This window comes from Ostrea edulis, chromosome 6 (genome assembly GCF_947568905.1).
Source record: "Ostrea edulis chromosome 6, xbOstEdul1.1, whole genome shotgun sequence".
Lineage (NCBI taxonomy): Eukaryota > Metazoa > Mollusca > Bivalvia > Ostreida > Ostreidae > Ostrea > Ostrea edulis.
The window spans coordinates 27,536,663-27,552,621 of NC_079169.1; the positions used below are offsets into that span (position 1 = coordinate 27,536,663).

Below are 15,959 nucleotides of genomic sequence, written 5' to 3' on the forward strand. Positions count from 1 at the left end.
TGCACTAAAATATGGAAAATTTCCTTGTATGTAATTTGACAGTTCATAAGAACATGCTACTTTTATTACAAATTTCAAAAGAGAAATACATGTCTTAGAGTATAAATATTGCCAATACATATTGGATAAATTAGAAAAGACAAAATGTTGCACATTAGAGCATTTTTGACTAAATTATCCTCCGGCCACAAAATGTAGACCTCTCCAAATCCTTTACAAATTTGGATCGACATACAATTCTTAACTGGATAGGTTTATGTAATAAATTGATTATATTTTTGGTTCATTGAAATAAGTATTGGACCAGTATCTAAACAGTTATAGTACCCAGCGCGGTTGTACACGAAAGCTGGGGATTTAACTACCTTAATTATTATATGTCAATTTCTTCAAAGATTGTACTACGGATCCAGAATGCTGGCTGCCACTGTTATGTCCAGTCACAATAAGGTTTCTGAACGTCACTCGTGTCGTTCATGCCATTATCCGGTATTAATGACTTAGTAAATGTACATTGTATGTCAAAACAAATCCAGTGAAGTTGTTGGAGAATAAAAGGATTCATCTTACAACATCAGATATAATAGGATTTCCCATGTGTTCACATCACACACAAAAAAGAAAAAAAGAAGAAAAACAATTCACATTACTGTGGCATAACAAATGAAGGGGGTAGTGGATTGGTCGGGACAGGATTTATCCCGGCCCCCAATCCATCATCAGATCCTGTACAGGTATCTATGTAACATCCGACACATAGCCTCCCGTTATGAACAAAGAACTCTCTCTGTCGGCACTCTGGGGGAATAAGCTGTAAAGTACAAGGTTTAACCGGGCACCTGTCGCGCGGTGTGTAGCGCCGTCTACCGCCAGCATAACCATTCCCGACGTAATTACCCCTGGGCCGATAACTCTGACCTAAAACGATTATTTTATAAGAATAAGTAATTATACAATTCAATGCATATTTTAAGTCAATATACTCATTTGAAATTCTAAGTAAATATAGATATATATTATATAGACCATGAAGTGTGCTACTACACCCCTAAAGCGATCCGTTTTGTTTTAAGCAAACCGTTAAACGTTCCACGCAAGATCGAACCATAGAAACTATGGACACCATAGAAACTTACAGACCGTGCAAGTCATTCAGCTATAGGGCCTAGGAAAGGTGGGCATTGGTGGAAATTCGAGTAATTATTTTCAAATTACTCGGAAGTCGGACTTTTGATTGTAGAGTTGCTGAAGTTTCTTAAAATATCTTAAACACAGCAATGCTATCAAAATATCAAGATTATTAATAATTGATTCGTTGCTCTTGAAGCAGTTTGAATCTCTCTCTCTCTCTCTCTCTCTCTCTCTCTCTCTCTCTCTCTCTCTCTCTATGATATATGAAAGGTGAAAATAACAGACAGTGATCAATCGCATAACTCCTATAAGCAATACAAAATAGATAGTTGGGCAAACACGGACCCCTGGACACACCAGAGGTGGGATCAGGTGCCTAGGAGGAGTAAGCATCCCCTGTTGACCGGTCACATCCGCCATGAGGCCTATATCCTGGTCAGGTAAACGGAGTTATCCGTAGTCAAAATCAGTGTGCCAAGAACGGCTTAGTCAAACTTTTCCAAATAGTCCTATTGGTTAGGTCTATTTTTACTTCACATGGAGATTTGCATAAAATCTATATGTGCTATTCAAACTGTTTCTTAAACAGCAATTCTTATCGTATTATAGTTAAACACATTAATAAAAATTCACATCTTACAAACTGTCATTGTTTAACATGTCAAAAACTTTTGAAGATATGATGCTCTTTTGGTATATGTACATAGTTTTGATTAATAAATGCAGATGTGAACAATGTACATATAAATTTCTAGATTTATATAAACTAGATCTATAGATATAGTGCCCGAGTTTTAACCGTCAGCAATCCTAAAAGAAAAGAATTTGAAAGTAGAATATAAATATAAGAAATAAATTACATTTTTGAAAATACATGAGGGTATGAACTGCAACGCTTCACGCCAAGATACTTTTTCATGAAACGCTTGTAAACGCGCTTTCCGAAGTGTTCGGGTCTAAAGAATCGCAGTTCTTGCCCTCTTGTTTTGTTAAAAAAAATATGTACTTGAAGATTATAATACTTTGAGGTATTATATTCTTCCGGGTATAGTATAGCTTTCATCACTCTCTTCAGAGGACATCACATGACTTTCCTGATACGGGGTCAAGGTTGAAGAACGAGCGGATACGGTGAATGTCGTATTACTGACGTTCTCCGAGTCCTAGTTTGCTCAAATAAATCAATCATTTCTGAGATTGAAATATTTGAGTATGCCCTGGGTGGCACGGGGGAGTCTGGGCTTCCGATGGAAGTGCTGTCTTCCCGTTCTATCAGAGAGTCTTCTCTTAAGGAGCCGATACTCAAAGAAATGGAGTAAAGCTCCCAGTCTGTCTGTACACCAACTTCCGCCGTCTTGGGTTTCTTCCTCCTCGTGAAATAGTTGGTGATTCTTTCTCTGATGGACCGCTTTTTCCTTTTAATTTCCACTGTCGGAGTATCTTCATTTTGAATAAGGATTTCTTTCTGATAAACGTTCCTTATCTATAGCTACCATGTAATGTGAAGTTTCTGTACTCTGACGTCACAATGAAAGCGCCTCTGTTGGATTAATTGTAACGTAATCACTTCGCCTATAATATTTCCCGTGCTTTTAATCAAACACAAATTTACAATTTTCGTTTATCTTTGTACTTCACTAAGCGGACGTGTGGTGTGTGTGATTGTGTACATTCACTATGTGTCATTGTTCTCATGCATTTATCATTGGCGACAATAAGATGCGATATTTTGAGTTCACCTTTTCAGATACAAAATTTTTACTCTTAAAACAAAGGTGCTTGATGTTTAAATATATATCTCCTAAAAATGTCTTTCTGTAAACAAACTATATCATGCTGCCATCTTATGTTTTACCAGCTGCATCTTGCAATTTTCGGTGAAAATTTTGATTTAATATAAAAATTAGACCCCTACCGTCTAACAACAACTCTGTCAAGTTCTTACCTCTCGGATTGTCATTGTGAACTGGAATTATCGGCGGTGAATGCTTGTCAATTGTGAAAGTGGAATGAAAGAAAGGGTACGAGTTTAAACTATCAAGTAAAATTAAAATCTTGTAATTATACCCCCCGCAACAAGTTGGGGGGGGGGGGGTATACTGGAATCGGGCTGTCTGTCCGTCCGTCTGTAGACACAATGGTTTCCGGGCTCTAAAGCATTATCCTTTCCACCTACCGTCACCATATCATATATATGGATTACCCATGGGATGAAGATGTTCCCTATCAATTTTGGGGTCAAAGGTCAAGCGCACTGGACATCGAAGTAGCAATATGGTTTCCGAGCTCTAAAGCGTTATCCTTTCCACCTACAGTCACCATATCATACATATGGACTACCCATGGGATGAAGATGTTCCCTATCGATTTGGGGTCCAAAGGTCAAGCGCACTAGACATCGAAGTAGCAATATGGTTTCCGAGCTCTAAAGCGTTATCCTTCCCACCTAGTCACCATATCATACACATGGACTACCCATGGGATGAAGATGTTCCCTATCGATTTTGGGGTCAAAAGGTCAAAGGTCACGCGCACTGGACATCGAAGTAGCAATATGGTTCGGTTTGTCATGCTATTTGTTTTTTACACTCAGAAAAGAGGTAGTTTATACCTATTACCAACACCCTTTGGGAGATTGGGGTAAGCGGGGGGTATTCTTAGTGAGCGTTGCTCACAGTACCTCTTTTAATATTAAAGTCAAATAAGTGATTGCTATTCAATTACAAAGTTTTGATGACAAAATTGCTTATTGGAACTATCCGAATAAAACAATGGACTCGCTTAATCCGGGTATTTGAGATCAACACTCACAAGAAACAGATTTAGGTTATTATTTGAGACTACTACAACAAAGACAGTTCAAAGTTGCTAGAAAATTGATTTGACTGGCATCGCTCCAAGAAATAGAATTGCGATCGAAATTGTATCATTCTTTTATGAATGCAGTAACTGTTGATGTTGCAATATTGAATAAAATCTCGCTTACAAATACTAAGAATATGTTTGGGTATTTCCTATAAATAGAAAATAGTGCACAGAACCAGCAGATGCACCCCACGCGACGTGTAATTATCACTTTCACCCCCTGACCCACATTCGAGTTCGATCTCGACAAGTTGTTTGCTTTCAAACATTAGTTTTGTATTCATCAATCTACCTGATTTATTTTTGGGTTTTTTCTTTCTGCCCCGAGAATTATATCTTAGTCCTTTTTGATTATTGCATCTAATGTATATGTTCATTCAGCTTTGAAAATAGGTTGCTTATTTTCTTCCCTTTTAGCTCACCTGAGCTGAAAGCTCAAGTGAGCTTTTCTAATCGCCTGTTGTCTGTCGTCTGTAAACGTTACATTTTCGACTTCTTCTCCAGAACCACTGGGCCAATTTCAACCAAACTTGGCCAAAAGCATTCTTTGGTAAAGGGCTTTCAAGTTTGTTTAAATGAAGGGCCATGTCTCTTTCAAAGGGGAGATAATCACAAAAATAGGGTAGGGTCATTTAAAAATCTTCTTCTCAAGAACCACTTGGCCAGAAAAGCTGAAATTTTACATGAAAGCTTTCTGACATAGTGCAAATTCAACTTTGTTAAAATCATGACCCCGGGGGGTTGGATGGGGCCACAATAGGGGATCAAAGTTTTACTTACAAATATATCGGGAAAATTTTCTTCTCAAGAACCAATGAGCCAGAATAGCTGATATTTACATGAAAGCTTCCTGACATAGTGCAGATTTAAGTTTGTGAAAATCATGGCCCCCGGGGGTAGGATGGGGCCACAAGGGGGTATCAAAGTTTTAAATACAAATATATAGGGGAAATCATTAAAAATCTTCTGAAAAATCATTGGGCCAGAAAAGTTTACATTCACATGAAAGCTTTCTGACATAGTCCAGATTCAATTGGGGGGGGGGGGGGGGGTCATGGCCCCCGGGAGTAGGTTGGGGCCACAATAGGGATCAAAGTTTTACATGCGAATATTTAGGAAAAATCTTTAAATATAAGCCAAGATGACTCAGGTGGGCGATGTGGCCCATGGACCTCTCGTTAAATGTGTCCTGGAATATTCAAATTCTACCTGCATTTGTACGAAATTCAGCTTCAATGTGCAACTATAATGAAACAGACGAGGCCATTTGATTTTCAGTCGGAATTGAATTAAATCTAATAGAGCATAGAATCTATACATGCATGTATGCAATTCATAAAATCACCATCCTATGACGATGCCAATTTTGCATTTCTCTTTGTGTTTCCGAAATTAAATAAATATGCATTTGTTTATTCCGGCTTCTTACGCTACCCGCCTTCACAAGTGATTGATATAATTAATAAGAATCAAGTTTTGATTCAGGGGTGTCGGTTATATTTTGCCAAAAGTTAATCAATTAAAAATGAATACAAAATTTGAAGATTTGTAACGGCGATATCTACTCATTGGAGCGGCGAGTATAACAGCGATCTGTGGTCAATGGAGCGACGAGTGTGGAAGGTATTGTTTACACAGACGCAAAATGGTGTGTACATGTCTATACCTGTACCTGGCGGGTGTAAACAATAAAAGGGACTTCTTTGCTGTAACTGCGGGTTTACTACTTAAACTTAAAGCTGGGAATTTTAAATTCGAAGAGCGGCCTAATAATACCGATTTACCTTTATTTGAGAAAGTTAGGTGGGATGCCGATTCTTTAGAAAAAGCCAAATGTGCACTGATATCGTGTGTGGAATCTTTACAGACAGCAGCTGAAACACCCGATGAAGAGCAACAAGGAACGATTGATTCGTCTGTGGACCATTTTACAACAGAGATCGCGGATGCTATGGAGCCGTTCTTCGCACTGAAATCTAGACTAAACTATCAGCGTAAAATTGCTCACTCAAACATATCATCGCCTATTGACAAGCCATGGGTAACCACTGAGCTGAAACGAAAATACAATGTCTACAGGAGTGACCTCCGATTATTCAATCGCAATAAAAACTCTGTAAAGCATCAAAATCTCATGCAATCAAAGAAGGAATATAAAGCTTTAGCATCGAAATTAAAAAGACGATACCAACGCGCAGAAGGGAACATGCTTGATAGTATGCGCAAACACAACCCTAAGGCATTTTACAGACTATTTAAAAGGAAAAAGGGACAGCCCAAAAATGTTAACCCTGGTGTCTTCTATGGACACTTTAAGGAACTAACAAGTAATTCGAACACGACTGCGACTACCAACCCTGAGCGTGCGAACGACAATCTCTGTGTTTTTGAAGAACTTGACTGTGAAATAACAGAAACTGAAATCACCGATGCTATCAAACGATTAAAGAGAGAAAAATCGCATGGAACGGACTTGTTGATTAATGAATATTTTATTGAATTTAAAAATGTTCTTGTACCTATTATTCACAAATTGTTTAATCGCATTTTTTCATCAGGTTTCTTCCCTCAAATGTGGTCAAAGTCGGTCATTGTTCCAATACTAAAGAAAGGGGATGTATTAGACCCAAATAATTATAGAGGTATTAGCTTAGTTAGTTGTTTCTGTAAATTATTTACTTCTATTTTGAACCAGAGATTATTGTTATGGTCAAATTCCAATGATGTTATTACCGATGCGCAGTTTGGTTTTCAGCCAAAGCGGGGCACAGCTGAGGCTATATTTAGCCTGAGTTCAATTATTGATATGACATTATGTAAGAAAAAAAAGTTGTACTGCTGTTTTATAGATTTTAAAAAGGCGTTCGATTCAATTGAAAGAATAAAATTATGGAAAAAACTTAGCACTGTTGGCATAAAGGGGAAACTACTCGGTATTATTCGTGTGATGTATGAAAATATGAAGTCTTGTGTCAGATCAGCAGGAATGTTGTCTGAGGTTTTCAAAAATGATATCGGTTTATTACAGGGGGAAGTATTGTCACCCATACTTTTTTCATTATATGTTAATGATTTTGAGATCGAATTCTTAACAAAAGGAATGATCCCTGTACAAATACAAGAATTAAATCTGTTTGTCTTGATGTATGCAGACGACATGGTTATTTTTTCCGAAAGTGCTAATGATTTGCAGAGCATGCTGGATACACTTTTTACCTATACCACAAAGTGGGATCTTTCAGTGAATGTAGAAAAAACAAAAATAGTTATTTTCAGAAATGGGAGTAAAATTAGCAGTAATGAAAGGTGGCATCTGAATGGGGAGCCTATAGAGATTGTTGATAAATTCACATACCTGGGTGTTTTAATGAATTACAATGGAAAGTTTAGCACCACACAAAAGCAATTGGCCAGCCAGGGCAGAAAAGCAATGTTTTCCTTGAAATCTAAAGTCAGCCAAATGTATTTAAACACAGAAACAATGTTATCCTTATTTGATACATATGTTGCAAGTATACTTAATTACAGTTGTGAAGTTTGGGGTAGCCATAGTGCAAAGGATGTTGAAAAAGTGCACTTGGAATATTTGAAGTCTGTACTGGGTGTCAGGAAAAATACAAATAATGGTATGGTGTATATAGAAACAGGCAGACTGCCCATGAACATTGTTCGCTGGTTTAGAATTTTTAAATTTTGGTTTAAATTATTACAAAGTGAAAATTGTATTTTGAAAACATGTTACAAAAGTTTACGTGAAGAAGCAGACAAGGGTGGAAATCGTGTGATTAATTGGGCTATCCATATAAAAAACAAACTATTTGATATAGGTTTGGGTCATATTTGGTGTAATCAAGAATATAATGGCGTTTATTGTAATACTTATTTCCCAATAATTAAGCAAAGAATTTCTGATATTTTTGTGCAGAGTATTGTTGAACAAATCAACTCCTCACCAAGATGTAAAATTTATATGTACATTTATGACTATTTTTCATTGCAATTTTACTTGATGAAGGCTATACCACATGTTTATAAAAAACATATTAGTAGAATTAGAATGTCTTCGCATAATCTTACCATTGAGAGTGGACGTCATTTTAATGTAGCAAGAAATAACCGCTATTGTAAACTTTGTAATTTAGATATTGAGGATGAATTTCATTTCATTTTAAAATGCCCTTCCTTTTTTGAATTACGCAGGAAATATATCAAGAAGTATTATTGGAAAAACCCATCTGTTTTTAAACTTATACAATTATTAAGTGTAAAAAATTTCAAAGAGTTGTGTAATTTGGGGAAATATCTTTACTGTGCCTTTAATTTACGTAATGATTTACTTATGTACATATGTAGCATTCTCTGTCTATAAATTCACATCAGTATTGTGTAATATACCATATAATGTCATGCCATGCCATACTATACAATTGTTAACTTGTTTATTATTTTTGTAAACATGTATGCCATAAGACGTATGTCTTCAGCAATAAAGAATAATACTACAAATTGTTCATTGTGTAATTAATTGATGTTTGGAAGAATTAGTGATTCTTAGTCATTTAAAAAATTATCGGAAAATATTAGAATTTATTAGCATATGAATTAAAGGAAAATACTGAAAATTAACTAAAATCAACGTCTAAAACAACTTGTAGAAATTTTTAATTTATGTCACACATATTCCCGCATTTCAATTTTAAAAAATGGAGAGATTAACAAATATTAAGAAACCTGTTTATCTTAATTTCCTAAGTGTTGTTTCGGCTAGAAGAATCCAGAATTGCATTCTTTCATCCTCTCTTATACGTACCAAGTTCATTATTATCATAGCATAGAAATTATTTCGTTTGTAAATCACCCATAGTAAGAGCGAAATAATGTCGAAAACATCCAAGTGTACAGATCATGCATACCGTTTCATGCGGACCGTTCAAAAAGCGGGCACCGTTTTGGGCAAATCGTTCGTGCAAACCGTTCCGTGCAAGCATCGCTTTTAACCGTTCCGTGCAAGTGGTGTAGTAGCACTCTTCAGGGTTTGTATTATTCTGCTTAGCATACTTGCTAATTATAACGAAGAGTTTTGTTTTTTTTTCAGAGTAAAACTGTTAAAAAAAGCAAACTTACCTTCTATCAAATTCACAGTAATCAAAAGAAAAAGTAGAAATATGGCAATTGTGTTCATTTTTGTAGAATTCATTTGGACTTTACTCAGTTTGGATCAACTTGATAATTTCTCGCTTTATAATACCTTTGTTCAAGTGTAAGTATGACATAGATCGGTCACGGACAAAGAACCGAGGCCATCAATCAAAACACTATAATTTCCTTCCCCGGTGTCCGTGGTCACTGGTCTCCATCTATCTTTCACGTCACTAATCTTCCATCGTAATTAACTGCTTCATATAATGACCATAAATGTGTATTCACGTAATAACTACAAGAAAACAGTTAATTAAATCGCTTAGAATAAATACTATGGTATCCAGGACACTTTCAACAGTGCTAATATCTTTTATTCAATTGACAGAAATAATTATCAATCGGAGAACTCAGTAGAAAATGATAGTAAATAAATCGAGCTTATTCTCATTGAGATACATTAACATTATCAAAACTACATGCTCTCGATCTACGTAGAATAAAACTTACATTACAATATATTGTTAAATAAAAAGCTAACATTGACAATCCTGCATTTAACTGCGTTTTCCATCCGCAGTTTGAACATTTATATGACAAAAACAAGAAGTGCATAAGATCAATCGGTCTACGAGTTAAAAAACATATACGTGATTCTAACTTACCTTTGGACATCGTAAAACCCTCATCACCTTCTGAAATACCACCATGGAAACTACTAAAATACAAAGTAGACACATCACTTTCTGAATTTAAAAAATCTTTAACAAATTCCGCCATTTTCAAGCAAAAATTATCCGAAATAAAACAATCCAAACATACTACTACTGATATCTATACAGATGGTTCAAAAGACCAAAATAAAGTCGCTGTTGCTGCAGTAATCACAAACGACGTTTTCTCTGCACGACTTCCAAATGAAGCAACAATTTATACCGCCGAAACAAAGGCTATGCAGCTTGCGTTTGAATACATACAAACTTCTAAAGACAAACATTTTACTATATTCTCAGACTCCCTATCATGTCTTCAGTCAATAAACAACATGAATATTGATCATCCATATATTTTAGATTCTTACACCGGTACTATCTTTTAACTAAACGAGGTAAAATAGTTGAGTTCTGCTGGATCCCAAGTCATGGTATCCATGGCAACACCAAAGTGGCCAAAAATGCACTTCAAGGTGATATTGTACACTTCAAAACTCCATACACTGATTTGAAATATTTCATAAAACTATATATGTTAATTCTTTTGTCAAATCTATTGGGATTTCTGTGACACAAGTAAACTTTATTCTATTCAAAACAAAGTAAACAAATCGTGTAACATTGTAATGAAACGCCAAGACGAAGAGATTATTTTAAGAATACGCATCGGACATTCAAAATTGACCCATTCGTACCTACTAAACAGAGAACCTCAGCCTGAATGCATACCGGTATCTTGTGACTGTCCATTAACTATACATCTTTTAGAATGTAGTGATTTTACGCCCATACGAAATAGACTTTTTGATAGTGTACAATCACTGAAAGAACTTTTTACAAATATCGACAATCATTATATTATACAATATTTACAAAAATGCGACTTTGAAAGAAAAAAATTGAAAACTTTTATAATACAACTGTTTATCTACACGAATTGTTTGTTTTTTTAACCTGTTTATATATTTTTAACTCTTATGTCCGTCGGATGGGACATTAAAGGGTGTCCCGTGTCAAGGATCACAACTCCCTTGGCACACTAAAGATCGTTTCCCTGATGTTCGAAAAAGAGTAGGCTCACTGGGGGCCGTCAGGGAAACTCAAACACTCACAACCAAACATCATTCAATTAGTTAACCGCCTTAAAATGGCTGAAATATTGCCAAAACGGCGTAAACCCTCAATCAATCAATCAATCTTAAATAAAGCTTACTGAGATAATAATTTATATACTAGTAGTCCCGACTATATCATGAAAAGGTAAAGATATTGAATGGTGATCAATCTCGTAACTTCCAAAAAGAATGCAAAATTAAGAGTTGGGCAAACATGGACACCTACACACACGAGGTGAGATCAGGTGTACAGTACTTATGAGGATTAAGTACCCCCTGTCAACCGGCCACACCCGCCGTGAGCCCTATATTTTGATCAAGTAAATGGAGTAATCTGTAGTCAAAATTAGTATGTAAGGTACGGTCTAACAATACGCCAGTTTCGAGATGAGAGGGAGAGAGTGGACCTACAGTCAGTGAAAAAGACGAAAAAATGTATTAAAACCTCTTTGAATATTTAATGTAGGAAATACAAAATACTATACAGGGGATGCTTACTCCTCCTAGGCACCTGATCCCACCTCTGGTGTGTCCAGGGGTCCGTGTTTGCCCAACTATCTATTTTGTATTGCTTGTAGGAGTTATGAGATTGATCACTGTTCGTTATCTTCACCTTTAATCTTTAATTTAGTCTTTAATTTATCGTGAGGAATAGTCGTGTATAGTATTGAAAAGTCGTAGGTTTTAATGTTATTGATTTGGGAAAAATTCTGCGATTTCAAGTTTACTAAAAGTTCTTTAGAATTTTTTAGAATCCACATTTGATTAACACCACTTCTGGCATATGTAGTCGCATATATGATAGGTATTTAATAATAAATATTTTTTCTTTTCTTTTTTTTTCCATGCAAGGTGAAGATAACGAACAGTGATCAATCTCATAACTCCTACAAGCAATACAAAATAGATAGTTGGGCAAACACGGACCCCTGGACACCATCAGGATGTCCTTTACACTGTGTATAAATTTCATGGCCACTTTCTAAGTATACATGGGAGGTAATAAGCTTTGAATTACCCCCTTTTTCGAAAATTGTGAATTTTACAAGATCATTCCGATTTTCAATTAATTTTTTTTTAATTTGATGGAATTGATATATATTTCTTTTACAATAAACTTTGGAATATATGTAGAATATGAGGATTTGATGTGGAAATTAGTACTGAAAAACAGGGTAAACCAGATACTAAATGAAGCACTGCTCAAAAACCTGTCAATAATTTTTTTTTGCAAACACTGCAATTAAAAGCTATTCATATATCTAACTTCCTGTAGAAGTATGAAGGGATGAAGCTAATCTTGATTTTGAGGTAGGCGTCCTTGAAGTTATACATTGATATGTTCACTTGGGGTTAGGGTTAAGGTTGACGAAATATTTTTATTAATAACTTAAGCTTATATTCTTTTCACTTTTCATCTACAGCTACTCTTAAAAGTAATGAGGGAGGTCCCAGTCTCAATTTATTTGCACTACAAAAAACACACCTAATTTTCAAAGACGTAAAGGGGTGGGGGGGGAGGTAATTCTTCGTGCCTGTTTTGATTATTGTTAGAAACTATATTTGTTTGAAACCTATTGAAATATTTAGAATTTTCATGATTATCGAACAAAAATTGAGGTAATGAAAATTTTAATTTTTAAAAAAAAATATGCATGTGTATATTATACACGACATGACTTCGGACAAAACTTTGTCTAGCTCTACCATTCGTCTTCCTTTAAACCACGGGGTTAGATATGCATGTAGTTTATAACGTCAATATGAGCTACTACGTTTACAAGGTCAACAGCACTTCCGCGGCCATGGTAGCTAGTGTCGCTTAACTAGATCGTGCCTATGCTATTTTTCAAGGAATTTATGTGCCGCATAAGTTGTGACTTTTGCACCTTTTTCTTTTTCACACGTCTGCTTTTCGCATACATTCCGACGTGTGTCATATTTTTTACATTAGTTACCATTTCCGCAGCTCAGTGTTTCATAAAGTTAGTAAAAATTAATTGTCTATAAAATAGTAGAGAGATAAAGCCTACTTAGATTTACATGAAAATGCTTGGGAAAATTAAACATTCCTAGCATGGACGTTAATATTTGACCAAAAGTATCGACCTTCGTCATATGGGGGGAGTGTATTTTTCGCAAACAGTGATCGATTATAAAATCACCAGAATAGTTTGTACGTTTCTCTCGCAAGATTAGGAATAATAGAATCCTTCATTAGTACGAGTGTGGGATAGGGAAATTCCACCGAGGGGACAAGATATGCAGTCTAGGACGAGGCTTTGCCGAGTCCTAGACAGGGAATCTTGTTCCAGAGGTAGAATTTCCTTATCCCACACGAGTAAATAATGAAGGATTACTTTTCTCACATTTTACCTACAGTTTAGTGCATAAATTTAGGAGCTTTGAGAAAATTCTAAATTATCAAAATCCTCATTTGATGCAAAAACTAATTAGATAGGCAGAAAGAGCATACCCGAAAATGGTTTACACGGTGAGTGTAAACTAAAAAACCCAAGGTTGTCCAACAGAAAGCTATATACATTAAAATTTAAAGATAACAATGCAAAATATTTTTGCTTCACCGTGTAACATAAATCTTCACCGTGTAACGTAAATCATAGAAAATATATGACGTCACAATCAAATGACGTCGCAACAGTGTGAAACAGAAAAATCTCACATGGTTAAGTCTATTTCACACTGGTGATAAAGTGAGAAAAATATGTCTTGTTCTAGTTTCACACTACTTTAGTGAATATTAAATAACGATCCTCATCATACACTTGCACCGAGTCATTGTTTACGCACGATTTACTTTCTTTTTGTAAATGCCTAGATGCAAATTGCATACATGTAGGGGCGATTTCGGTCACTTATAGGCTATATACTATCAAAATATTACTGTGGCGCATACTATATATATATATATATATATATATATATATATATATATATAATATACAATGTATATGAAAAGGGAGACTTGTAATCAATATCAAATAGAAATAAGAATTATCCTTTGACAAGAATTCAATCAAAAGATTTACAGATGGCACTTGGAAGAGGTAGCAAATTACGATCAAAATATTACTGTGGTGCATACTATATATATATATATATATATATATATATATATATATATATACTGGATTCCTAAACTACATAAAAACCCTTACAAACAAAGATACATTGCTGGATCCAGTAAGTGCTCTACCAAGCCCCTATCTTTGCTCCTCACGAAAATGTTAACAGCTGTGAAGGAGAAACTTCAAACTTACTGTGCGACTACATACACTGTATGCCAGAAGTGGTGTTAATCAAATGTGGATTCTAAAAAATTCTAAAGAACTTTTAGTAAACTTGAAATCACAGAATTTTTCCCAAATCAATAGCATTAAAACCTATGACATTTCAACACTATACACGACCATTCCTCACGATAAATTAAAGACTAGACTTTTTGACATCATAGACAGTTGCTTCTTCAACAAAAACGGAAAACGGAAATATTCATATCTAGTGATCAGTCATTCAAAAACTTAATTTTGTTAAACACCACTCTGATTCCACGCACAAGTACTCTGAAGTTGAAATAAAAAATATGCTAGAGTTCCTCATTGACAATATCTTCGTGGTCTTTGGTGATCAGGTCTTCCAACAGTCTGTTGGAATTCCCATGGGCACGAATTGTGCTCCTTTGTTAGCTGACCTGTTTTTATATTCATATGAAGCAGAATTTATTCAAAAACTTCTACGTGAGAAGAAACAATCTCTCGCTGTGACCTTCAATTCGACTTTTAGATATATCGATGACGTTTTGTCTATTAACAATGATAGCTTTCATTCATATGTCGATTTGATATATCCCTGTGAGCTCGAAATAAAGGACACCACAGAGTCGTCCACTTCTGCTTCATATTTAGATATTTTTATTGAAAGTAGACATTAACGGCAAACTGACAACTCAACTGTATGACAAACGAGATGATTTCAGCTTCTCCATTGTCAACTTCCCACATTTATGTAGCAATATTCCATTATCACCTGCATATGGTGTTTATATATCTCAACTGATTCGATATGCAAGAGCTTGTTCTGGGTATAGTCAGTTTTTAAATCGAGGTAAGCTACTGACAAACAAGTTGATGGTACAGGGATTTCAACAGTCTCGATTGAAGTCAGCATTTCGCAAATTCTATGGTCGTTATAACGATCTAGTTCGTCAATACAACCTCGCATTGGGTCAAATGCTGTCTGACGTGTTTCATACCGATTGTTAAGCCGTTCTTGGCACACTGATTTGACTGCGGATAACTCCGTTTACCTGATCAGGATATGGGGCTCACGGCGGGTGTGACCGGTCAACAGGGGATGCTTACTCCTCCTAGGCACCTGATCCCACCTCTGGTGTGTCCAGGGGTCCGTGTTTGCCCAACTATCTATTTTGTATTGCTTGTAGGAGTTATGAGATTGATCACTGTTCGTTATCTTCACCTTGCATATATATAAGATACAATGTATATGAAAAGGGAGACTTGTAATCAATATCAAATAGAAATAAGAATTATCATTTGACAAGAATTCAATCAACAGATTTACGCATGGCACTTGGAAGAGGTAGCAAATTACGATCAAAATATTACTGTGGCGCATACTATATATATATATATATATATATATATATATATATATATATATATATATATATATATATATACAATGTATATGAAAAGGGAGACTTGTAATCAATATCAAATAGAAGTAAGAATTATCATTTGACAAGAATTCAATCAACAGATTTACACATGGCACTTCGAAGAGGTAGCAAATTACGACAAAATATGATGACATTTTTTCGCATACAACGTCGTGACGTACTTATTTTACTGTGACACCATATAGTGTGTCTGTACAGCATTGTGATTTTGCTCGGGAAGGTTTAACTACGCTGCGTCCAGTTCTAAATTTATAATAAATTCGCAACCATCACGTG

The 15,959-nt window shown here is 35.4% G+C and overlaps 1 protein-coding gene across 1 annotated transcript in view; it reads left to right on the top strand.

The window, feature by feature from the left end:
• The first annotated feature begins 5,641 nt into the window (after nt 1-5,641).
• The window catches only part of LOC125647091 (uncharacterized), a 20,676-nt gene continuing 10,358 nt past the window's right edge, over nt 5,642-15,959 (top strand). Inside the window, exon 1 of the mRNA XM_056141842.1 lies at nt 5,642-6,323. Within this exon, the coding sequence (XP_055997817.1) occupies nt 5,642-6,323 (682 nt within the window). The remainder of the gene's footprint in view (nt 6,324-15,959) is intronic.